The sequence below is a fragment of the Prunus mume genome, linkage group LG5, assembly GCF_029339155.1.
Source record: "Prunus mume cultivar Tortuosa linkage group LG5, ASM2933915v1, whole genome shotgun sequence".
Classification (NCBI taxonomy): domain Eukaryota; kingdom Viridiplantae; phylum Streptophyta; class Magnoliopsida; order Rosales; family Rosaceae; genus Prunus; species Prunus mume.
The window spans coordinates 3612639-3639727 of record NC_142702.1 but is presented as its reverse complement, the minus strand read 5'-3'; the positions used below and the strand labels follow the sequence as shown (position 1 = coordinate 3639727).

At 38.0% G+C, this 27089-nt stretch overlaps 4 protein-coding genes across 8 annotated transcripts in view; 2 read left to right on the top strand and 2 right to left on the bottom strand.

Annotated features, from left to right (window-relative positions):
• The window catches only part of LOC148916659 (putative disease resistance RPP13-like protein 1), a 42119-nt gene extending 36708 nt beyond the window's left edge, over window positions 1-5411 (bottom strand). For 4 of the 5 annotated variants that reach the window (XR_016127024.1, XR_016127022.1, XR_016127023.1 and 1 more), the window contains exons 1-3: window positions 5320-5411; window positions 5124-5190; window positions 642-4959 (exon numbers count right to left, since the gene is read on the bottom strand). Coding sequence is in view for 1 of the 5 variants with exons in the window: in XM_089052486.1 (XP_088908612.1) it covers window positions 715-4941 (4227 nt within the window). In the remaining 4 variants the exon portion in view is untranslated. Of the gene's footprint in view, window positions 1-527; window positions 4960-5123; window positions 5191-5319 lie in introns of those variants that run through there. The other variant, XM_089052486.1, reaches the window with a different exon arrangement.
• Window positions 5412-11209: 5798 nt separating this feature from the next.
• LOC148916658 (uncharacterized) lies at window positions 11210-13441 on the top strand. Its single transcript, XM_089053070.1, has 5 exons — window positions 11210-11826; window positions 12204-12375; window positions 12478-12702; window positions 12794-13047; window positions 13143-13441. Exons 1-5 carry the CDS (start codon window positions 11231-11233, stop codon window positions 13309-13311), a joined length of 1416 nt encoding a protein of 471 aa, XP_088909196.1. The 5' UTR covers window positions 11210-11230; the 3' UTR covers window positions 13312-13441.
• Window positions 13442-19247: 5806 nt separating this feature from the next.
• On the bottom strand, window positions 19248-21722 carry LOC148916657 (uncharacterized). The gene is made up of 4 exons (XM_089052251.1): window positions 21069-21722; window positions 20517-21015; window positions 20193-20288; window positions 19248-19930 (listed from the first exon to the last, which is right to left on the bottom strand). Exons 1-4 carry the CDS (start codon window positions 21720-21722, stop codon window positions 19248-19250), a joined length of 1932 nt encoding a protein of 643 aa, XP_088908377.1.
• Window positions 21723-22841: 1119 nt separating this feature from the next.
• LOC103330717 (putative hexosyltransferase MUCI70) lies at window positions 22842-26392 on the top strand. The gene is given in 7 exon segments (XM_008233325.3): window positions 22842-23403; window positions 23815-24032; window positions 24255-24431; window positions 24511-24666; window positions 25088-25157; window positions 25160-25363; window positions 25917-26392. Coding segments are annotated over 7 exon segments (1440 nt in total). The 5' UTR covers window positions 22842-23021; the 3' UTR covers window positions 26150-26392.
• Window positions 26393-27089: the final 697 nt, after the last annotated feature.

The window sequence follows — 27089 nt, the reverse complement described above, 5'->3', positions numbered from 1 at the left end:
GGAAAGACATTGAAGTCAAGCGAACAAAAGAAAGAAAAATATGGCTAAAAGTTTTCTGAGCAGAGAGATGACAAAATATTACAAGGCAAACCAAGTGAGAAATGAAGTACTTTCTTATACTATATATATTTCAAATGTTCTCCATTCAAATTTTGATTGCATGTTTGCAAGTGCCTATTAGGGGTGGGCCAGTATCGTCCAAAGATAAGACCTGAAGATGTGACCCAAAATATCTTTGGACACCCAGAGATATAAAATTGTGAAAGTGAAAGAGCCAGGCCCTCCACTCGAATAGATGCCAGCTTTGGACAATTCCGGAGTCGAAGAGATTGAAGAGAAGTGAGGAATTGAAAGCCCTTGATTCATAGATATTTAAAGTCTGAATATTGGTGAGGGGGCATAGGCCCTCCGGTAAGGATTTCAGATTTCTAATCTGGCTTAAATGCACTCCTTGTGTTTATTCTTATGGACGAGAAACTTAAGTTCTGAAATACCAAAATCATATTTCGATGTGTCATGGTCATGCCTTAGTGAAAATACCATAAATAAATTACTCGTGTTTTTGAAATAATATGACAGAAATGGAGTCTCACCATAAAGAGTACAGGGAAAGTGTTGATAATGTTTGAAATTTGAAGTACCTGGGGAGAGTGAGAGTCGGAGTTGACCATGTCCATGTGTCGGTGTGGGTTCTCATCATCTTCAAACCGTCTTCTAATCCCTTATATCTATGCAGGGGATGTGGGATATTTTGGGCAGGTATCGTCCTTTACTTCCAGGCTGGCATTTATCTTTTAGCAGAGGACAACGAATGATATCAAGTTGCCTCAGTGAAATAGGCAACCCCTCCACTGGAATATATGCCAGCTTTGGACAATTGAAGAGTTGAAGAGATCGAAGAGAGGTGAGGGATTGAAAGCCCTTGCTGCTCAGTTTCTTCAGATTTGGGAAATCACTAATTGAAAGATTAGTGAGAGATTTGGGGAGCAGCATCTCCATCTCCATCTCCCTGTAACTGTCGGTTGGAAATGACGCCACACTTGGCTCTTCACCACTGATGAACAAGCCTGTAAGAGAGGTGAGCCTGTGCAACAACTCCCACATCGGCTTACAATTCTTGATTCCGAAGATTCCAAGTGATGTTAGGTTGGGGGGAAAAGAAGTAAAATTTAAACCTTCACCGTAATCAATATTCAATTCCTGAAGATGGTTGAGATTCCGCATGTCCGGTAACATCTCTAATTGGTTGCAATTATTGATGTTGATTTGTCTTAGGCTGGAGGCGGCTGTTGTTGTTGGCGAAGGCAAACCCTCACCACTCAGGCTCGGGATGGAAACCAGACTCCCACAATCATGAATATATAAAGTTCGAAGATTGGTGAGGTGGCATAGGCCCTCCGGTAAGGATTTCAGATTTGGGCAAGACCAGATCTTAATATATTCAAGACAATAATTAGTGTTGTAGTGGGCTAACCCATCGCACGTTAGTAACTGCAGCTCTTTACAACCGGATATGTGTAGGCGTTTAAGCGCCTTGGGAAACAACTGGGCTCTCAATGATACCGACGTTAGAGATTCACATCCCCATATTTCCAAGTGCTCAAGAGAAATATGAGAAGAAGAGGAAGACGAAGAACTATCCTCCTCTTTCTCTACTAGTGATTTCAAACTTTTACACCTTTGAATCTCTATTCTTCTTAGATTTGGGGGAATCTGGTATTTTGCAAAATACAGCAATGAATCGCACTCCTTAATGCTTATAACTTCAAGGGATGGAGGTAGACCCACATCTGGAAAAGAAACCAGATTTGAGCATCCAACAATTTGAAGGTCTTGAAGAGCCGTTAGGTGATGCAACCCTTCTGGTACCTTCGAAAGACTTGCACACGTGTATAATTCTAGATATTTAAGCTTGCAAGTCAATATTTGCAATTCCTCTGCTTCTTTTCCCAGCTTTTCAAGGAGGGAAGAGTTGTCTTCAATAACCAAACGATCAAGAGAAATCAAGTGTTGCAATACTCTATCCTCATTCTTCAGCGAAGATGTCAGCTCCTCACATCCTCCAATCTCCAAATCAGCAACCTTCCTTAATCCTTCGGTGAATTCCCCTGTTTGGAACCTCACCTCTGAAATATTTGAAAGTTCCAAGGAATTTAATAACTCAAACTCAAAGCCACTTGTCTTCACCACTGCTTTGCAGCCATCTATCCGTAATTGACCAATTTGTTTATAGTTGGAAATTGAAATCACCAATTCCTCGCATTTAATAATTCTAAGTGTTGCTAATGAATCAAGGTTCTCGGGCACCTTACCCTCCAATTGAGGACAATTTCTGATTGAAAGCAATTTCAAGCAAGGGAAAACACCAATTCCCTGATCCCCTACAAAAGGAACCCATTTCTTCCAGTTGCGCATGTCTGAAAACTCAAGAGTCTCTAGTACTGGAAAAGGCAAGCTACCCTCCCCATAAAACTCAGGACCGACACTTTCCACTGCAGCCATTCCTGTAATATAAAGTTCTTTGAGCAAAGGCAGTTGCCCAAGTGGTGGCAAGATTTGACAATTTTTACACTTGTTTAAGCTTACCTCAACCATAGTAGAGAATAAACGATCTCCAATCCATGTTGAAAATTCTAATCCAGCATAACCCCAGATGATGAGTTTTGCAAGCATTCTATGAGGTTCTAATCCGTCAAGCACGCCTAATTGCGTTTCTTGTGTGGCACTCGACCATTCTAGCACCAATTCATCTACTCTCTCCTTGGATTTTAAGTCGGCCTTCCGTGCATCCTCAGCATCGATCACATTCTCCAACCTTGAGAGCGATAATGTCCCTCGGAGATGGGATAGGGATCCTATCTCTCTTATCCCTGATTCATCACTACCTTTACCCACCACAAAATTAGGCAAAGATTGTAGATTTGTCAATCGACCTAGTTGCGGAGGCATTGCTTTTAGTGTATCTACATTTGAATTGTTGAGATGACGGAGATTCACTAGATTTCTCATGTCTCTAGGCAGTGCCTCCAAATAACGACAACCTTCCAATATCAGTGTCTGTAAGTTGAAAAGAGTGGTTGTTGATTCAGGCAAACTTGTTATCAGTGTGTGCGAAAGATCAAGATACCGCAGATACTTCAAATTACCAATTGAATTTGGCAGCTCCGTTATTAGATAGCCCTTCAAAGAAAGCACCCGTAAGTATTGCATCTGAGGTAATAAATCAAAAATTACCTTACGAGCCAGATAACGCCTAATCCACGTGTAAGTATTTGATAGGGAAAGTGGCAGGAATGTTCGCAAACGTTTAACTTCGCGAAAGGCCTCAAACTTTTGAACTCCATCAAGCTCACCAATTATGAAAGACGAATGACGAAAGCATACAGATTGCAAGTTATCCCCTTTCTTGTCCTCCAATCTAAAACAAGTATTTCCTGCTGCCCATTGTGCCAAATCAGTAACAAGGTCATGCATTACATATCGTGAATTGTTTTCACTTGCCTTTTGAAATAATGACCTACATAATAGCTCTTGAAAATAGTCGTGGCCTAAATCCTCCATTTGTCTATTGGCTTCTGGTGGTTGTTGAATCAAACCCTCTGCCATCCATAAAAGGATCAATTGCTTCTCCCCAAATTCATAGTCATTTGGAAATATTGAGCAATAGGCAAAACACCTCTTCAAGTTGGAAGGAAGATAGTGATAGCTCAACTTTAATACCGAAGGAATGTCACTCTTACCAAATAAATTCCACAATTTGTTGTTCAATATTTCTTCCCATTCGTTCATTTCTTTCTGACGTAAAAGCCCACCAAGAGTTCTTGCAGCTAAGGGCAATCCACTGCATTTTTCAGCAATTTTTTTCTGAAGCAACTCAAAATTTGGTGGTCTATCATTGTTAATGTTCACAAATGCATGCTGCTCAAATATTTCCAAACAATTATCATCTGACATATACTCCAAGTTATGAACTTCGGTGGCTCCCATAATCTTTGCAACATTTTGGTCACGTGTCGTCACAATTATCTTACTTCCTTGTGCTCCAACACTAAAAGGGGACTGAAGTCTTGTCCACAGATCATATAAATCACCTTTGTTCCAAATATCATCTAAAACAATTAAAAACTTTTTACCTCTTAACTGCTCATTCAAATCATGCTGCATTTTACTGAACTCCTCTACTTTAACGGGTTGAGATGTGACTGATTCAAGAATTGCCTTCGTCACTCTTACAACGTCGAAGTCATCAGACACAGACACCCACACCTTCGGCTCGAACTCCTTCATGACATCACTGTTGTTGTTGAATGCAAATTGAGCAAGTGTAGTCTTCCCAAGGCCAGCCATGCCAACAATGGCAACAACATGAAAGTTGACATTACCATGCTCATCTCTCGACAACATGTCTAATATTTTTGCTTTATCTCCATCTCTTCCAACAATGGTTAGTCCACCTAGCACACCTGAAGTTGGTGGCCTTGACCATGCTTTACTAGACGTCCCGGTGCCCTTTAAACCAAAGTTATCTTTCCGTTCAGAGATCTCTTGCAACCGCTCTGTAATCTTCTTTATCTCAGAGTTCATATCGAAATTGAGTTTCAGTTTAGAGAATGGACGCTTCACCTTTTTACTTATGCTGCCTTGATCACGTCCCTCTATCTGGCGCTTCAATATTACAGTAGCAAATTTGTCCAGCACGTCTTCTACATCATAAGCCAAGTCTCTGAGGTCATCCAGCCACAATTTCACACCAGGATCTGTCAGTTGCTTCTCCTCCGCATCATTCAGCACCGCTACGATTGCAGACAAATTGTCACTCCATTTCTTCAGCTTTTTGTCCACGCCCTTTAGGAGACCAAAGTAGTTGAGGATCTCGCGAGGTGTTAACCTGTCGAGCAGCAACTGAAGGAACGCCCCAAGAAAAATCTCTCCCACTGCCATACTCGTTGATAATTAAGACTGAAGAGACACACACAAGCAGCCAAAGAAGTAAGGAAGTTTTCTTCAACTGCACAAATTACGTTTAAAAAAAAAAATACTAGTTCTAGCTGGGGGAACAAGAATAAAGCAGAAGCCAAATATAAAACAAAATGAAATAATTTCAGTTCAGAATAAGTACTTACATGGAAATTTTGAGATCTGATTTTGCTTGAGATCCTCAAATCCGGACTGCACAATTAAGATGCACAACTGCAGAAATTAAGTGAAAAATTAGTTTTACTTAGGATGTGTAAGTCTCATTGATGAATGTATGTATGGCATATAAAAACATAAATATAAAAGATTGAAATAATTATTATGCTTGCAAGAAGCACTTACATGGAAGTTCAAATCTGATTCTGCTTGTGAGCAACAAATCTGGACCGAAAAAGCAGAACAACGTACAGAGCTTGAGTCTTCCTATAGTTTTGTTCCACTCTACTTTTGGTGGGGTCGTTTTGTTTTTGTTTGTTCTGTTCTCTTTTGATCAAAGTGGCTTTTTGGTTGGTGCCAGCCATCATCAATTCATAGAATCACTAGGCGAAGAAACAACAATGATGACACGAAAGCATCTCCACTAAATCGAGTTGGTGCCAGCCATCATGAATTCATCTTTGCATGCCTTTGTCTACCACCGAAAGCAAAAGCAAAAACCACCGAAAAAAAGCCAGGAAAAGCCATCCCATACTATTTATGGAGGTAAAAAAATAAAAAAATTATGTATACGAATATGTAAGACCATCCACATTAGGGGGTGTAAGTTAAATATACACCTCAGATGATCGGAATCACACGCAATGGGTGGGTGTAAATGAATGTATATTTACATCACCACCATGAGATATAAATATAGATGCAATTGTACATCTATTTTTACATCTCTTGTAAGTGGGACCCAACTGGGAAAAAGATAAAAAAAATGGAGCAAATCAATTATACATCTTAGATTTACATTGTTTCTCATTGGAGCAAAAAAAAATTATTTACACCCCTGGAGGTGTAAAGGGGATGTAATAGTGACTTTACTACCCCGAAAATACACCACACCACTGTGGATGCTCTAATATCTCACTGCTTGCTGTTCCTTATTCTCACTGTTTACAAATACCTAGTGAATTGACATGACCCAAAAAAAACACGAAATCTTCTCTGATAGGCATAATGCTTAAAGTAAATGGTTGTCCAAAAACAAGAGATATCTGCTCTTAAAACTAACCATGTAACTGACTCATTATATCTTATACAACATGCATCATAAGCAAGGCTGGATTTTTTACTTAGCCATAAAACAGAAAGAAATAATTAATGAGAATATTGTATTTAAAGCCCTGAAGCATCATGCTATGCGGGAAAAACTAACTCTACTAGCAAATTGTCCTGAACACGTAGGAAAATGTAGTATCTGTCTATCAACTGTTTCTTTACGGAGCGATCCTCAACTGTTTCTAATTTAATGATAGTGTACCTTCGGTTGTTTGAGCTTGGCTTGTCTAAATTTCAACCTAATCAAGGACTACATTTTAATGATAGTGTAGCTTTGGTTGTTTCTAATTTAATGATAGTGTACCTTCAATTGTTTTCGTTTCTGCATTTCAGTTTCAGCTTTTGCATTGCAGTTTCCCTTTCTGCATCGCAGTTTCCATTTTAGTACTTTCATCTTGGTTTTCCATTTTGATTCCTCACTTATTAATATATTTGTTTTTCAACATATTCTGAAGTGCAATTTTTGCTTCTATAAAATTAATTTTTTTTTTGTTTGTAGTTTTGTTTTTATAAATATTGTGTAACTGAATAAATATTACAAAAACAAGTTTAGTGTAATGGTTTGTAAGTGAGCCTTCCTCCTTTGAGGGTCATGGTTCAAGTCTCTTTAATGACACAAAATCTTTAATTTTTTTTAAAGGTGAATAAAGGGCAACAGAGTTGGTCCTCTGCCAGTGGTGGGGTTGTAGTGGTGTTTTTGTTCCAAAGCAGTGACGAATGGGCTTGGGCTACCGCAAGAAGACAACGAACAAAAATTCCCCAAAAGCCTGAGTTCGAAACCAAGCTCCCAAAGGGGTTTTTATAAAATCTGATGAGACTTTAGAAAAACACTCTTAGGTTCATCTCACTAACACCAAATAAGCATGATAAATCGATTAGTGGCTTAGCATGAGGAGCTTGTGGAATGGGAGCAAAACCATCATGAGTTTAGCATGAACAGAGAGAGATAAGCGTGAGTTTCTTACAGTGAACAAAGGGTTAAAGTGGAACAGAGGAAGATTAGACAGATTTCTTTCCTAATGGGGGAAGAGAACGAACGAAGAAGAGAATTGGGTGGCTTGAGTAAAATTTCCAGTTTGCTTGACAAAGCGTGATTAGGCCTTGGATGAGTTATTTTGCTAGGTAGAAGAAGCATGGAGGAATAGGGCTCGAAATTGCTGGGTTTTGGGAGTAAGAGAGGAAGCTTGCTCTCTGATGTGGTTTGAGTGAATTTCCAGTTGCTTGACAAAGCTTGGTCAAGCTCTAGATGGGTTAGGCTATGGATGGTTTTCTGGGTAGCTAAGGCTCTCTTTTATAGGCTTGAAGAATCCTAATTTCGTCTAACTTTTCCTTCCCCTTTTCATTGCTCCTCTCCACTTTATCTTCCTTGGTGAAATTCTCCCATCCAAGGAGCATGGGTAAGGAACCCTTTGTGGTTCCAAGGGTTTGACGCAGCTAGACCTCCCCATGAGGGTGAGGCGCCGCTTGCTTTCCACCTTGGTTTTCCAAGTGAAGCTGGTAAGGGAAAAGAAGATGGGTAGAGCTTTTGTCCGATGAGTATTCTTCCTACACTCATGGATTTCTGTTGGTTCCTGCCATGGCTCATTGTTTGACTGGTTTGGAATCTCATCAAAGGTGGAGCACGATGATAGCTTTTCATAAGGCTTTGGGCTGGGCTTGTATGTACAGTGTTGGGTCTTTAGCTTGTTACTTCTATGTTTGACAGGTTTTCGGCAAGCTGCCTGTTGCATTTTGAACAAAGTATTTGGATGCTCTAACTAACATAGGGTTTCCTAAGCAAACTAATGTATTCTCTAAGGCATTGGGTCATGTTCTCTCTCTCATGCTAGCCCATGTGTTTGGGCTCAAGAAATGGGCTTGAGTTTTGGGGCTCCCAAGCAGCCCAAAACTTCCATTTCTTGGCTCATCAATGGGCCTCATGAAAACTTGTTACCATCCATACCACAACCCACTCAAGCAAGCCCCGGGCATTTACGTAGCTTGGGCCCACTTAAGCTTGTAGCATGGTTGGGTGTGAAATAATAATTTCCTGCTTAGCATGGCATGTCAATCGGCGTGTTTTAATTTTATTGTCCTTGAATAGAGGCATGATGCTTGACGAGGTAATTAGCATGGGCTCGTAGAGTTAGTGCTTATTTCAACTCTTAGCATGAGAGATTGCATAATTATTTGGCATGGCATGTGGTCGTGACTTGTGCAAGCATGAATAAGGAATTTTGCATGCTTCAAACCGAGTCTTTTTCTTAATAAGACATTATGTTGGGCCAAGAATTTATTTGGGCCCAACCCTGAATTTTTGGGCCTCAACAGGGGTTAGCTAGTGGTTGGCCTGCGGTGGTGAGTGGCGGCTGCGGCTGGCCGGCAATAGTGGTTGGCCGGAAAGGAGATTGCTAGAGGTGAACATGTGGCATAATGTACTTGCCTTTGAGGGAGTGGCATAATGTGTAATTTTGATATTTTTTTAAATATATTATTGTAATTACCATAGTAAGCTGATGAGAGTCGCACAATATTTCTTGTTTCTAATTTTCAAATATTTGTTATGCCTATTTTACCCTCAATGACTTTTATATTGTGAACTCCTCAATTATTATATGATTTAATGTTAATAGGTCAATAATTATTATATATGACTTTTTAAATAATTGTCACATTTATAAGTATTAGATCTTGCCATCTATATTGTCGTTGATTGTGAAGAGCATGTTGCTATCAGCTGCTTTAGATGTATTTGTTTTATGGCTAAAACCTAAATTTACTTTTGTTTTACTTATGCAAACATTTTTTTTTCCACCTCTCCTTTTTCCCTTCTTCTTCTTGCTTCATAGATTCATAATGATAGAATTTTGGGAGTTTCACTAAAACACCCAAAATGGGGGCTGAAATTATAAAAAAACTCAATACCAAAAACACTTTATAAACACACCCAAAACCCATCATTACACACACTCAAAACCCATTTATAAACACACCCAAAAAATATACAATTGTTAATTTTGGGGTTAATTTTGGGTGTGTTTCTATGTTTAAATAGTGCTTGAGTTTTTTTATAAATACATGTCTAGGATTGGGTTTATTTATAAATTTTTAATACTATTTCTAAGGCATGTCTACCACTGTCAAGTTCCAGTATATGGTAATAACACTGATTGTTCCCTATGAAATACTATTTCTGAGGCATGTCTACCACTGTCAAGTTCCAGTATATGGTAATAACACTGATTGTTCCCTATGAAATACTATTTCTAAGGCATGTCTACCTCAGTCAAGTTCCAGTATGGGGTATTAACACCGATACTTTACTGTCGTGTTCCTATTTCTAATGCAGGTATACCAATTAAAAGATGAAGAACGAAAGAGCCAGAAGAAACTCCAAAACAAAAGGCCAACAGTCATCATCCAAAACAACAACAAACAAGAAGCCAAGCAGATGGGAGGACCCGAATTATGTGCAGATCAAGAGCAACATGCTCTCTTTGCAACAATAATTGACAACATCAGACAGAGACTTGAACGTCGGCACGATGTCTTAACACTGCTATCAAAGACACCTTTTTGGGCATTAATAGAAGCATATATCCAGAGAAGGTTAACAAAGGTAGAGTGCATGAAGTCTAACTACGACATTGTGAGACTCATACAAGTTTATGACACAAAGACAAAGAAGTTCAAGTTTAATGATGTTGACAGCGAGATGAAAAGCAATGATGTGGCTGAAATTTTTGGCTTGCCAAACAGTGGCAAGAAGTTACCAAGCACAACAACCTCAACAAGGCCAAAATTGCAGTTTGTAGAGAAATACTTCGCATTGGTATAAGAAGATAACAAAGACTTCAATTGATAAGTGCTTGAATTTAGCACTTGAAGATGAAACAGAAGAGGGTGCTATGGATGTAACAAGATTGATAATCCTACAACTCTTCATGACCAATCTATTCTGCAACTCTGGTTGTACACTTGCTTGGACATATACAACCACAATAGACACCTTAGAAGAGATGGGGAAATATAATTGGGCTCGAGGAGTTTTGGACTACATGTATTTTGGATTAGAACAAGCAAAGAAGAACAAGAAGGACAAAAAAAAGCAGCCAAGCGTGAGTGGCTGCCTAATCCTAATACTGGTAAGAACACAAATCTCCAAACTGCAAATTCGTAGCATTATTCTAATGATATGAATTGACACGTGATATTTCAAAAAAATATTGTGCAGTATTGGCTGTGTCAAAGATCTAACCTGCTCACCCAATTCTCTGAAGAGAACAAATGACACCACCTTGCAGTCAAATGGAGTCTTCAAGAACTCAGCGCGAAGCTTCATCATCTAAACAACAACCAGATAAAGGTACTCTTTCCTTTCAAATAATCTGCAGCTGATATGACAACATTGTTAATACCATGTCATGTACATACTTGTTAATACCATGTCATAGAAGTAAACTATGAATACCATGTCACAGAGGTAAACTATGAATACCATTTCATAGAAGTACACTATTAAAACCATGTCATAGAATTACACTCTTAATACCATGTCATAGAAGTGCACTCTTAATACTAACTCTACTCAACAAACAGATAAAAAGCACTAAAGCTCAAGAGCCAGATGATGATTCTGAAGAAGAGAATGAAGAGAATGATGATGATTCTGAAGAAGAGAATGAAGAGGAGGATGATGGTGCTGAAGAAGTGAATGAAGAGCATGATGATGATGTCTGCTGAAGAAGTGAGTGAAGACAAGGATGATGCTGCTGAAGAGGTGAATGAAGAGCATGGTGATGCTGCTGAAGAAGAAAATGAAGAGGAGGAGGATGTCTGAAGTGAATGGAGACCATGATGATGCTGCTGAACATCAAGTCCAGCAACACCACCAGGTACAAGAAGACCTCCAAAATGAAATCCTGTAATACCGGAATTCAACGTTGTTTGAGGAAATTGTTAGATCAGTGAATACAAGGAGGATGAAATACAGCTTACAAAAGAGTATATGATGGCGATCAATAATGCTGCTGAATATTGGACGAAGAAAGGAGAGCATCAAAAGATCCGTGATGCAATAGCATCTTGCATTAAACAGAATAAATTGATTCAGATGCTGTACAATGAAAAAGAAGAATTATTGAAGCATCAGCAGCAACTGCAGAAGATGGTTAAGGAAGCAGCACATCACAAGAAAGTCATACAATTAGATGTTCATCAGGAAAAATCCTACATGACAAAGCTGCAGCTAGAAAATGATCAACTTCTTGCAGAGAAGATTTCCTACTTGGACATTATTAATGAAAAGGAAGCTGTTATTGTCTTGTTGAGAGATCAAAAATTAGCGCAAGAACTGCAGAGTGAAGAGGATAAAGAAGAAAAGAAAGAAGGTGAAGCAGAAAAGATAAAATCAAGAAAACCAGATTCCTCATTCCCTAAAGCAGAGACGAGAGCACAAAAGAGAAAGGCACAAAAAAAACCAGCCAAATCAAAGAAGAAGGCCAAAGGTTCATTCCTGCAATGGAATACATATCAGGTCTACAACATGCTGGATGAACTCTCACAAGAAAAGCTGAGAAATTACTGGAAAAATTCAGTTGATGGGTAAGGCAATGTGTTTCATTCATTTTCAATGCAAGATGCTATTATTGAACATGCATTAGAAAATAGGATTTCATTGTGTTATTACCCTATACTAGAACTTTACAGGGGGTAGACATGCATTAGTTATAGGATTTCAGAGGAATCTAGCAGTGTTATTACCCTATATTGGAACTTTGCAGTGATAGACATGCATTAGATATAGGATTTCATAGGATACAAGCAGTGTTATTACCCTATACTGGAACTTTACAATGGTAGACATGCGTTAGAAAAAGGTTTTTTAGGAAACAAGCAGTATTATTACCCTATACTGGAACTTTATTGAACAGTTCTTTCAATTTTATTGCCATTTTTTCTAACTACAAATACTGTTACAGCACTGCTTTTTGGCAAGGGACAAGCATTTTGTTCAAAGATGACATACAAAGCTTATTAAGAGATGCTGAAATTTATGGACAAATCATAGATGCGTATGCCGAGATACTTCATCATGATGAAAAGAAGGACCCTAAAAGACAACAGAATGCATACATCACGTGCTACGCATACGTAAGATCATAGCTATCCCATTACTTCTAGTAAAAATCACAAATTATTCATCTTCCTATACTTTTCACATTCTCTCTAATGCCGAAACTATTAATTTTGCAGAGGTATCTCACAGATAAAATGCACCCAAGAACATTCGATGAATATTTTGTCAAACTCCTTGAATGCATAGGGAAAACTTCAAAGGTGTTCATACCAATAACGGATGGCGGACACCACACCCTGCTTGTCTTCGACACCAATTCATTGCAATGGACGCACTACAACTCATTGAGGGGGGAAACTGAGCAAACCGTTGAATACTACAACAAAAAAGCAATAATTTTGGTAAGACAGACTCCTACTATGAACTGTTAATACAAGGTATGAACAAAACAGTTAATCAGTGAAGCTAACAACATACTTGCCTACAATGCAGGCAGACGCAACAAATGTCTTCCTCAATAGTGTCAAGGAATGTGCTCCAACAATTCTAGAAAAAAACAGCTTCACACTTCTTGAGTTCAAGAAGCCCGTCTACAATGAAGAATTGACCGACGAGATTGCAAAACTTCTTCGAAACCTGAAAGCTACACCAGCAATTGCTCAAACAATACAATATCTGATGAAACATGATCCCACCAAATTCAACTTTAAGGAGGACAGGGAATGCGCCCAACAACCTGAAAAGTCGTAAGTTTCACAATAACACTTTTCTTCCCCCAATTCAAATTAAACTATGATTCACTAAATGTTGCATATATATATGTGTGTGTGTGAATTTGCAGAAACGATTGTGGAGTATTTGTCATATACTACATGCAGAAGTTGTCACAAGGAAAACAAATTGAAGAAAGCTTGAGTACAGAGCATGTGTGGGAAATGAGAAAAGAAGTTTTATTGAAGACAATGGAAAGTGAAAAAAGTTGGTATTTCACAAAAGAGAATGAAGGATGAAAGCATGGATTTCACAAAATTTAGAACTATAAAATAGTAAATGTTCGGCTTCTAACTTCCAAATGTCAAATTGTTAATATGTAGCTTCTAACCAAAATCTTTTGATGCTTCTTAACTTTCAAATGTCAAATAGTTACTGTGTAGTGAGATTCAAATGTAAAAAATTGTTACTCTATAGCTTCTTCTATATTTCAAACTGCAATTAACAGTGTTCAAAATGCGTATTAATGTGACTTTAAAAAGCCCAGCCAAGTTGAGAAAATCAAGGTCAGAAACGAAATAAAGCCCAAAACAAATCAACTAAGCCATAGAAAAATACAGAAAAAAGGCCAAGTCTAATTTGACAAAAAAAAGCCCAAACAAACCAAAAAAAGAGCCCAGAAAACTCAACAAGCCAATAAAGCCCAATTTCACTAAGCCCATTGAAAAAAAAGAAAATATCTCAACGCAGAGTACACGCACGCACCCAAAAAGCGAAAAACCCACTCACCCTCTCACTCCGATCTTTGCGACGCGACCCACTTCAAAAGCAGGCGAAAACCTCCATAACCACCAGGCAGGAGACAACCTCCATAACCACCAATCAACGACAAACTCCATAACGAGAAAGCCGGCGAATCGAAGTTATATTCTGCCATAGCCAAAAGTCTTCAAAATCGACACTACAAAAAGCAACTGAGCACAAGGACAACCAGGAAAAAGGGAAGAAAATTTCTTCCATAAACATCGACAGAAAGGTACAATCTCAAAAACCCACAATGACTTTCCACTTTCGTCTTAAGATTCTGCTAACTAATGCAAGAGTACCACGTTTAATACTGGTAACCAACGAAAAGGTCCAACAATGACAGAAACAAACACTCAAGATTCTTCACAAATGGTGACAAAGCATCACTATCAGACTCCCAGGTATTACAAAATCTCTTAACGTCAAAGTCCAATAGCAATGTTTTGAAAAGACGCATGTTTCGACTGCAAATGTATACGTTTCACAACTGTTCATACAATGTCATAGAACTTGAACTGTATAATACCATGTCACAATCATAATACCATGCATCTTGCTCTTCTAGGGCATGCGAAGCAGGCACTTGAAGACCAAAATATATAGCATCCTTTATTAATCAAAATCTGTGACTGCTATGCATCTTTCTCTTCTAGTGCACTGCTTTGCAGTGCACTTGAAGACCAAAAATATATAGCATGCTATGTATCTTGCTCTTCTAGTGCACTGCAAAGCAGTGCACTTGAAGACCAAAATATGTAGCATCCTTTGTTAATCAAAATCTGGGACTTCTATGCATCTTGCTCTTCTAGTGCAACATGCACTAGAAATGTATATGAAAAAAAATCGTAGTGCACTAAAAAAGAGAAGCATGAGGTTCAAATGCATAGAAGTAAATGGTTAATACCATGTCATAGAAGTATTAATACTTATGTTTCATCTTTCTTTTGTTTAGTTAAAGTAACCTATTTGTTTCACTTTGCAGGTGGTCATATGGAAAAAGGTAACCGGGTTGAAATTCAAAAAAAAAGCATACAAAAGGATCACAAGCCAGCAAAAGCACAAAACAGCATCAAGAAACACACAAGGCACACCACCAACAACAGCAAAAGCCAAACTATCCACACCCAAATCCGCAAACACACTGAAACCAAAGAAAACAACGAAGACAAAAAAAACACAATCCCAAACACAAAAACCTCAACCAAACAGACGCAATAACCCAGATTATGTGCAGATCAAGAGCAACATGCTCACATTTGACAACACATTGCAAACGGTAAAAGACAAGCTTGCAGCAAGAAAGGACGTCCTCAAGATCCTACAAAAAACGCCATTCTGGAGCATCATCAAGGCTTACATGGAAGGTCAGTTAACCAAGGTAGAATGCCAGAAGTCTAATTATCAAATAATTAAACTAATCAGACTCTACAACCCCGCAACCAAAAAATTCAAATTCAGTGAAGGCAACGAGCATGAAATTACAAGCAATGATGTGTCTGACATCTTTGGATTGCCAAACAAAGGAAACAAGTTGCCAAGCACAACAACTTCCACAAGAACAAATTTGGCCTTCGAAAAGAAGTACTTCGAGAAGTCAAAAAAAATCACAAAAACTGAGATTGATAGGTGTCTGAACACAGCAATAGCAGATGACAGAAAGAAGAATGCAATGGATGTTGTCAGGTTGTTAATCCTAGAGCTCTTCATCACAAATCTCTTTTGCAACTCTGGGGCGACAATGGCTTGGACCTTTTTGACTATGATCGACACATTAGAAGCTATGAACAGCTACAAGGGCACAAGGAGTCTTAGATTACATGCATTATGGACTGGACCAAGCCATATAAAAATAAAAGGACAAGACAAATCAACCAAGCGCGTGGTTGCCTTGAGCTAATCCTGGTAAGAAACTACATCCATTTGTTAATCCTGTTATATTATTTGTTTTCATGTGCATTAACACTTTATATTGAAAAACATGTTTGCAGTATTGGCTGTGTGAAAGAACTAACTGATCAGTCCAATTCTCTGGAAGAGAAGATCACAAACCAGCGGCTGTCAAATGGAGCCTTCCGGAGCTCAATATCAAGCTGAATATTGCAACATATGAAAACATTAAGGCATTTTTCTTACTTCCATAAACATATATAATGTTAGTACACCATAATTACTACTGACTCCAATAATTCAACAGATAAAAGCTGCTGACAATGAAAAAGAAGAAGCAACAAAGACTGATCATGCAGACCATGAAGAACAAGAAGAAAATGAAGAGGATGATGACTTTGTTATCACACTTAAAGATTGGGTAAGATAACCTACAATGATCCAACATTTATATTTCAAAACTGAATTGATAGTGTACAAACACATATACATGTATATAAATTTGCTAATACTTTTTTTTTCCTTTCTAATATTTGTGACAGATAAAGAGTCAAACACAAAAAGGAAAAAGCCAGATTGTTATTACCGGAGAAACAGAACTTCAGCTTCCATGAAAATGTGGACCAAAGTGCAACCCAGACAAAAACTCCACAATAGGAGCAAAATGAAGACAATGCACAATCATTGGGATGCAAAGCAGATGATGAAATTGAAGAACCACCAGCACAATCATTGGAATGCGAAGCGATGATGAAATTGAAGAACAAGGAGTTGACCTTAGTGCAGACTCGGTGACGGAGGAGGACACTGTAATGTCCAAAGAATGAACCTGTAACTTGACAAAGAAGAAGACTTGACTCCATTTTTGTGGACATAATGGGGTCAATCCCAGAGTACTACAAACATGAAATAGCCCCTACCCATGAGAAAATCCAACAAAAGAAAGAAGCAATGACTATTGGATTGAAAAGGCAGATACTGAAGGGATATGATGCATGCTATAGAATCCTGCATAAAGAAAAATTCATTCATTCAACAAATATGGACTGAAAAAGAAGAGTTGGAGCAACAAATTGAAATACTGAAAAAGCAGCTTGAGCAAGAGAAAAAAGAAGGTGCAAAATTACAAGGGGAACTTCATGCACTCAAATCAAATAGGAGACAGCTACAGGAACAACATGAACTACTTGAAGGGGAAAAGTTGTCCTGCATTGAGAGCATGAAAGAAAAAGACACTGTTATTGCCTCTTTGCAACATGTGATGGGAAAAAAAATCAAACAAGGTGAACAAGGAGAAATTCCGATGAAAGAACAAGCTGATAAGGAGAAAAAAGATGAGAGAATAGCAGAAGAAAGTGAATTGGAGATGCAAGAATCTCCTAATGATGAAGATGAGAACGCCGATGGAAAAACTCCTGAAAAGTTAGTTATCATGCAAGCAAAAGAAGTAGGAACACGGCAGTTGCGTTCTGGCATCAAAATAATCAAAGACAGAAAAGACAGAAGCCTGCAAAGAAATCAGATTACACATACCCCGAAGCACATAAGAAAGGCTGAAAAAGAGCAAGCCAAAGCGAAGATGAAGCAGCCAACAAAAAAAAGGAGGACAAAGATACATACCTTCAGTTGCACATGTATGAGGTCTACAACAGGCTGGATGAAATATCAAAGAAGAAGTTGGAAAATTACTGGAAATCTGCATCGATTCTGATGAGTAAGCCAATCTGCATGAATTACACTATTAATACTATGCCTTAGAACTGTCATAGAATTACACTGTTAATACTATGTCATAGAACTGTCTTGTCATTAAACTATTATGAGATTATCATTTTTAAACAACATTATTGTCGCAGACGCTTTTTACATACAAAATAGGACAATATTGTACAAACATAACATTGAAAAGCTGATGGGAGATGGTCCAATTTCTGCACTAATCATCGATGCTTATGGAGAGGCACTTAATGATGATGCGAAGCAGAACCCTCAGAAACAGAAAAATGCATATTTGTCCGCCAATAACTATGTAAGATCACATCTAATACATCAATTTTATATCATCAACATGCTCACTAATCACCAACACATGACTTTTGCAGATGTTTTTGCGAGGTGCCTCACACAAGCTGACATATCATGCTTTCTATATGCCACTCCTAGAAAATATTGGAAGAGTTGATAGAGTGTTCATACCAATTACAGATGAGAACCACCATACGCTGCTTGTCTTTGACACCGGTGCAGCAAAATGGACACACTTCAACTCATTCAGGGGGACATCGAACGAACTCTCCAATATTATCACAAGAAGGCAATTGTTTTGGTAAGTAAGACTGGTGATTAACACTGTTAATACATAGGACACTAAATTTAAAGGAAACTAAGCACATACTTGACTATGATGCAGGTTGAGACAGCAAATATATTCCTCTGTCTTCTTAAGGAATGTGCTGCAGTATCACCAAAACAAAACTCGTCCAAATTCCTGATTTTGATGCCAAGATGCCGAGAGGGCTTAATGAAGCTTCAGGCTAGAATGATATCAAAAATACTTGCCAACGAACTTACACGAATATGCTCGGACAATGAAGTATCTGATTTGTCATGATACTACTAACTTCAAGCTGAGAGAACAGAGAATGTCCCCAACAAGCAAACAATTCGTAAGTTACGCAATAACAGTGAAACTTTCATCCTATTCAACTAAAAATAATACAAATAACTCCTGCATGCGTATCTCTATTATGCAGCAATGATTGTGGCGTCTTTGTCATGCACTTCATGAAGCAGCTTTCCAAAGACCAACAAATAGAATCAGATTTCAACAAAGAAAAGGTCTGGCAAATGAGAAAAGAAGTCCTCATGAAAATTATGAGCAATGAAAGAAGTTGGATTTCCATCAAAGAAAGAGAAGAGAGAAATGCAAAATAATGAAGTTGTAATCAAATATTTTGCCAAAATTCTTGCTTATATTGTAGTTTCTTAGGACTTGTGTAGGTTTAGAACATTGAAGTAAAGTGATTTTCAAATTCAAGTTATGTACTTATTCAAAAACCAGTTTATTTATGAATTAACAGTGTATGTAACCTGAAATAATGGTCTCCATAGCACTAAAACAACTAAAAAGGTGAACTGCAACAAATAACAACGCACTCTCAATACAATGTTAATGCTATTTGATAGAAATAAATTGTTAATACCATGTCATAGAACTATCTTTCAATTTCAACAATGGCATGAACAATGAGCATTAAATAGCGTTCGTTCATTTATAGATTATTCAAACAGCAGTAATGCTTAATTCATATCAAACTTCAAAACCGAAATTTGCAAAATACCAAAAATGATAAATATTATGTATTAATACCAAAAATTCAAAGTGTATTCATATGCAGTGACTGCTATTTCACCGTATTAACAACTTACATATCAATTTCTAATCCTTTCAACTATGATTGTCATTAATCAATCACATAGCACTTTAACTAGTTAAAAACTAACTACTCTCATTCAAGTCTTTATACTCAGAACCTTTACATCAAATAGGAACCTTGCAAGTCCTCCTATTATGACGATCACAAGAACCGCATCTCTTGCACTTCACCTGCCTTTTAGTTTCACTGCTTGACTTGAAGCGCTTTGTCGGAGGTCGTCCCGGAGGCTTTCTTGTATGAGGAGGTAGAAGAAAAACATCTCCAGGAGGAGGCTTCTCAATATCAGGTATGGGAAATATAGGGGTTGCATAAGTAGCCTTATAAAAGTCTGCCTTGTAATACTCATCCACAAAGTTGTACAAACATAACCCGGAATGTTGGATAACTTGAATCGCATGCTGACACGGAAACCCAAGCAATTGCCACTGATAACAGGAGCAAAACCTCTCGTCCAAATTGACCATAACACTCAAATCAGCATGAACTTCAAAAACAGATTCACTCGCGCGACATATCCTCCAATGACGACCCTTTGCAGCTAAAGTCTTCAACTCATCCTCAATAACAGGACACAAAACACTACTCCATTTCTCGGATGCAAGCTTCCTCCTAGAAATCATCTCCATCATTTTGATCCTAACAGTGTCAATCATCTCATAAATTGGAAGCCTACGCACATCCTTAACCCATGAATTAAACGACTCGGACAAGGCATTACTAACCTCCCCATACCTCTTTCCCGGAAAAAATGCATTAGCAAAATTTTGGACAGGGAGATCACCAAAAACTTATCAATTATTTTTGAACCGCCATCATCTCTTAATTTTTTCAACGTATCTTGATATTCCTCAACAGTCGGTGCATACAACAACTTACAAAAAAGCCATAAAATATGATCCTTGAAAGAGGAACCAACAGCATGCGGATACTTCTTTTTCAAGTTCTCTTTCAAATGATATAGACAAAAACCATGGGGAGAAGCAGAAAACAGTCCTAATAAAGATCGATAATAGCACCATGCCTATCAGAAATGAATGTAAGTTGCCTACCTTCATCAACCAAGACTTCAGATATCCTTTCCAGAAACCACCTCCAATTATCCACAGTTTCACCGGATACAATCGCAAAGGCAAAAGGGAATACTTCTACAAGAAACAGAGAACTATATTAGTTAGTTTGAACTGTAACAGTGTTACCACATAAAGCAGAGTAAAACTACAATGCATAAAAATACTAAGATGCAGGGTATGAACAGTATAGAAACTGTTCATACCACTCAATGGAAGTCAACAACTACAGCATTTACATTTGCATAACTACACTGTTCATACCACTCAATGGAAGTCAACAACTACAGCATTTACATTACATACCTTTATTTCCATTCTTTGCAGTAGCTCCTAGAAGAGTACCCTTGTACTTGTTTGTGACGAAAGTACCATCAATGAACAGCATAGGCCTACACCACCGAAAACCATCAATGGAGGCCTTAAAACATATAAAGATCCGCTGGAAACGAGAACCATCCTCGCCACAGTCAAGCACACAATGAGATCCGACATTGCTGGCCTTCAAAACATTCACATACCAAGGCAGGTGAGCATAAGACAACTCCTCATCACCATGCAAATCCTTAGTAGCCGACTCCTTCCCATACCACGCAACATGATAAGGGATATCCAATCCATAATTCTCCTTCAAATCAGTAATCAGCTCAATAGGCCTTACCAAAGGATTGCTACGAACCTTATCTTTGACAATTGAAGACACCAAACGAGACCCCATTGCCTTATTTCTCTTCTCACGGATCAAACCACTGCAACTGTGTGCATTATTTAAGTTCTTAATATAAAAAAATCCATTTACATTCGACTTAACAACATGCACATGCCACTCACAGCCATTTGATTCCTTCTAGCACACACAGCAGTAATACGACGAGGCTCATTTTTCAAATATTTCATCTTAAAACCATTCTCAATCGAGTACTTAGCCAACTTATCACGGAATTCACAAACTCCACCCTCAAACTTCTGACCCTCATGAGTAATATAACCCTCCCAATCAGTAGACAAATACTTACGACCTCCACAACTACCATATTTGCCTAAATATTCACTTCCATACTCACTGCTAATACCATCAAAATCCATACTCAAACAAGGAGAAGCTGCACTTGAATCAACAATACTACCAGTTTGAATTGAATATTTACATGTATCCTCATCTTGTGCAAAACTGTAATTGTTAGGAACAGCCTCCAACAAAAAAGGAGAAGCAATTATGTTCGTATTAACAGCTTGAACATAATTCACTACAGCCTTATCCCTAACAGCAATGTGAATTAATTGATCCTTCGTCAGTCCACATACCATAAACATGATTTTCAAATCATCATCCAATTCCAATAAACAATTGGAGCAATCCGTATAAGAGTACCTCAACTCAAAATGACCTAACTTCAGCTTGAACCTACTACACAACTCGTTAGACAGCCAATCAAAAGTAGTAGTTGAAGACAAAATAAGCATTAAAGTTCCACCACCATAGGTGCACTTTGCCACTCTCGAATCATCCATATCTATACAAAAAAACAACAAACAAAACAAAAATGACTACTAGCAATAACAGTGGATGCCGAGTATTAACAGTGAATTATAGTCGACTCAAAAACCAATAGTGCATAAACAGAAAAAACACGAATATACTGATTCAACTGAAAAAACCTCAATTAATATGAAAACCAAATCGAATATCACAAAAGTTTCACCACACCTCAAATCAAAACACAAGAGCAAATCCACAATCAAAACGAATCTGAAATCAATCCAAATTATAAACAAAAAGAAACGAAAACCTAATCAGCAACTTAATTAATCGAACATGAAATCACCAAAAATCAGACTACAATATAATCGAATCCTCAAAAAACGAATATGAATTCACAAGAAAAAATCGAAATACCTCAAAATAGAAGATCACAGATCGCACCAAGCTCCAATCGAGTCTCTTGCAGCGCAATATCAATCCACAAATTACCAAATCAAACAACAAAGAACAAAAAAATTGAAGCAATAGAACTCCAATCTACACCATACTGAGCTCAGAAGAATCCAAAAAGAAGATCTGAAACCACATCATACTGAGCTTCGCTCAAGAGGTGAGCGAAGCTCGCTTCGCTCAAGAACCGAACGGCTCGTTGGAATATTTGATCCACGAGGTCGCCAAACAGTTTCGCTATGAGGTCACCAACGAAATTTTCAAAATTCCTATCCTAGTGGCGAATTTTGGGCCTGTTTAAGGAATTCGCACCAAAAGGTCAAAACCGTAATCTAACATAAAAATAAATCCAAAAATTGACAAATTGTTGGTTTTGGGTTTATTTTGGGTGTGTTATATGTTTTAAATAATCTAGGGTTTTATTATAGTTTAATGTCTAGAATTGGGTGTTTCACTAATTTTCTAATGATTTTATTGATTATGAAATTATAAAATGTTTCCAATTTTAGAAGTTTTAGGTTAAAATGTTTAGAAAATTAAATCACGAGAGTCTGGGTAATACATAAATAGTTATATTTTGGAACGTAGAAATTTTAGTTTAGTGGAGATGGCCTAAAGGTTGGGGTACTTGCATGTAATTTATCCAAAATTAATTGATCCCTTCTCCTATCTGGCTGGGCAAGGGAGATGTCAAAAATATCAAACATTAAACTGTATGTCCAACCCAATCCCGTCGGCTCAACTTTCTAACGCTGAAACTACACAGGAAAATGCTCAAAACTTGAATCAGTTCAATCTGAAAATCCCTAATTTCCCCAAATTTAATTTCCAATTCCCATCTTTACTTGCACAATTCTCGCAATCAACGCCATTGTCAAATGTTCAACAACAGCATATCAATCTCAGTCTCCGATGACGAACCGGACGAACTCGGCAGGATGCGAGTCCGAGTTAGAAGGAAGCGCAAGAAACCCGGCCACCGACTCAAGAACGAGTTCTTGCACCGAGTCGTTCGGAAGCTCGTCAGATACTGGGCTCTTCTAATCTTTCTCCCAGCCCTTGGGTTGCTCCTCTACGAGGCATCGAGGATCGGGAGGAAGCCGAGTTCAGTGGCCAACACAGAACTCGGTGCGTCAGAAAAGTCGACCTTGGTGGACTCGGAACTCAGTAACGTCACGAACCCGAGTTTGGAGAAGAAATCGGACGGGAATTTGAATCGGCTTGATGCTACGACTCGGGTTGTCGGAGGCGTTAGGCAACGTAAGTCCTCAGTCTTTTGTTTTTTTAATTATATTCGTTTTTCAATTGTAAGATGCTTAAACGAAATTGCGCTAAGAACAAGTAAAGAATTTTTTTAAAAAAAAAATTGGGTTGTTTTAGAATATGATGAACGATTCTACAATCTGCGTACTGTTATAAGTTAGTTTCTCTGTTTTCCTACTGAAGTTGTAAGTTCAGTTAGTGTAAGCTAGAATGGTGCCTTTTAGATTAATTTGATTGTCAATTATCATCACTTACTTGATACCCACATCAGTTTAGGATTGGGAGAGGCTGTGTTTTAGTGGAACTGATAATTGCGTTGTGTATTTTACTGTGGTGGAAATTTAATTTAGCTAAAATTGGAATATTCAAGCAGTTCGATATGTGATGCAAATTTGTGGATAATATTAGGTTGCTTGAAGATCCTATCTCCTGAAGAACTTGAGCATCTGGAAATTCCTGTGCGTGAAGAGGCCAATAGTCCTGTTAGTAAAGTGTTATACATATCAGAGAACGATACTCCATTCTTAGGAGGGAACAGCACTCTGTCTCAAGAGCACACAGATGCCACAAGATTTAATTTATTTACTGGAAGTCAAACTCTAGATCAAAGATCGAAAACGTTTAAGGTTATAAGCTGCATCTTTGTTTCTAATCCTTGAACTGGTTTAGTAGTATATTTGGTCATGGTCATCGTAAGGATAAAGGTTCACAACAAGGCAACTTCTTTCTTTGGATTTTGATGTGGTGCTATTTTCATTTTGAAGCATGTCAAGGCCTGATTTTAAACAACAGGATAATATTTTGTACCATCAAGCAGTCTTCATATTTTAGAAATTTGTTGCTCGCAGGTAAATGAAACTGTTAGTATGAACTGTGGTTTCTACAGTGAAAATGGAGGGTTTAAGATCTCAAATGAAGATAAAGACTACATGCAAAGTTGCAAGGTTGTAGTGTCCACATGTGCATTTGGTGGTGGAGATGATCTTTATCAGCCTATTGGAATGTCAGAGGCATCACTTCGAAAGGTATTTTTGCCCTTTTCAGTAAAATATTACTGCTTGCTATAGAAGTTCTCTGTTTTTATAAGGTAATGAATGAATGCAGGTTTGCTATGTCGCATTTTGGGATGAAGTTACTCTAAGTTCACAGGAATCAGCTGAACATAGAATTGATGGCTATGGATTTATTGGAAAATGGCGCATTGTGGTTGTTAGGGATCTTCCCTTCGCGGACCAAAGGTTAAATGGAAAAATCCCAAAGGTAACAACTTTTAGAGTTGGCCTATATTATTATCTTTTCACTTTATTATCACTCAGTGTGCTTTTGGTTCTATTTAACACAATATATCCTGATCATGCTACACTCTTTTCATGTGTCATTTTCTTTTTTGTTTTTGGCAAAAAATTGTGTTTTTCATTATTCATTATCTTTTCACGTGTGACCTATTTTCTGTAATTGCTAGCTTTGTTCTGTGTTCTGTGCATTAGCGAAGTCGAGTCAATTATGTTAATTTAAGCAGAAGAATATTAATCAAAGAGACGCTGATCTGTTCTTCATGGTACAATCAGTTTAAGCTGAATGTCAAATATCCTTGAATTCTTATTACAAGTACTAGTCTAATATCACATATAGGTGTGTGTGAATATCTGTCTGAGACTTCATGTATTTTTTCTGGTGTTAGATGTTGGCCCATCGTCTTTTTCCTCATGCAAAGTATTCCATTTGGGTAGATTCAAAATCCCAATTTAGGAGAGACCTTTAGGGGTGCTTGAAGCCCTTCTTTGCCGTTCAAATTCTGTACTCGCAATCTCAGAACATGGAGCTCGCAGTAGCATTTATGATGAGGCGAAGGCCGTTGTCAAGAAAAACAAGGCCAAACCAGAAGAAGTTGAGGTGCAGTTGAGTCAGTACCGCCATGATGGCTTACCAGAAGACAAGAGGTTCAACGGAAAGAAGGGTATGCTTCTCATTCCCTTGACTTGCTCAAACATCATCTCTCTAATGAAATATTGATATTTATGATGCTTCATAATTGTATTAAGCTCTTTTGCTTCTTTGTGGACTGTTTTATTTTGAAATAGGAGTAGTTTAGCCTACTGCCTACCTAATTCTGCATAAAAAGTTTACTGTCTGTTGGGTTTTATTGAGTGCGAATGTCTTAAAATGTTTGAGAAGTAAAAATCGAACTTTCAAATCAATGTAATTATTTAATTTCTGTTATCAGTTCTGTTTTTAAATTTTGTATTCGACCTTTCATCATAGTCATAAACTGATGCCAGTCTGCTATCCTTGACATCAGTCCACTTCTGATTCATATTTGCCCAATCTGTGAAAGTGGGTTATGAGCCCTTGCCCGCAGTCTGCTGCCGCCATTCTTATTTAGATACTTGAGTTAAGAAATAACCATTCTTAAATATGAAAAACTCCATATCTATGGCATGCAGAAGCCTATGATCTCAATGTACTGCATTTTGTTCCTATGCTGAATCATATATTGATGACCTGTGCAGCTTTAGCCGAAGCTTCTGTTATTGTGAGGGAGCATACATCATTGACTAATATGTTCATGTGCCTCTGGTTCAATGAGGTGGTTCGTTTCACTTCTCGTGATCAGCTGAGTTTCCCATATGTATTATGGCGGTTGAAAGTGCTCAAGAACATCAACATGTTCCCTGTATGCACCCGGAAAGATCTTGTTAATAGTATGGGCCACATACGAAAGGCTAAGCCACTAAGAAGTTGATGGTAATTGGGTAGTACTTCGACTTCTCAATTATAGAATAGGGGTGTGCTGGGGCGGTCAGGCACTAGTAAATTCCTTCATTTGTTTGTAATGTCAATTGGTCGCTTACATATTTGAATTTCTGTTCATAAAATTTTACAGGAAAAATGGATTTTAGCTTTACCATTTGTTGTGTAGGACTTGCATGGACTTGAATGCCTGAGTTGTGCTTTATGGGTCTTAAGGTTAGCGTTTGAAGATTTATTTCTCTCTTTCCACATGACATGGTTTTGGTAGGGAATATGTTTTGAATTGTAGGTGTAAAGGGTACGGAACCTACCCCAACAATCCATAGTGAAAAAGAACAAATATTTTGTCTTGCAAAATGCCACATTGTTCATTTCCTTTTCAAGTTCGATAAGGCTCCGAATTGCCCTAATTGTTGTAGCCAAATCACACCAATGAAATTATGAAATATTTGTTGTTCAAAATCTTCCGTGTGATAAATCCGCATAGACTTGTACATTTTAGAGGGACACTTCGGATTTCTGGGATTCATGAAGTCGTTCTCATGAGGAATGCTTTAAAGGCCAATATGAGGGACAAGAAGCATCTCAATAAACTAAAAGAACTCACCATTGAATCCTACTTAGATGCAAACTTTCCAGGTTGGTTAGGACATCAATCTTCCTCTAATCTAGCGTCTTCAACTTCTCCGACGAAAAAATTGTTGCTTCTTGCCATCACTGGGGTAGCTACCCTTCCTCAAAGAGCTAGCTTATTTACGGGTTAAATGGAGTGGAGTCAATAGGTCCTGAGGTTTTCGGTAACGGCACCTGCACATTTGAACCGTTCAGATCTCTTCAAGTTTAGAGCTTCTACAAAATGGAGGAGTGGCAAAGTTCATATACAGATGCCGGTAGCAAATAAGGTAGAGCTTTTCTTGATCTTTCTAGGCTGT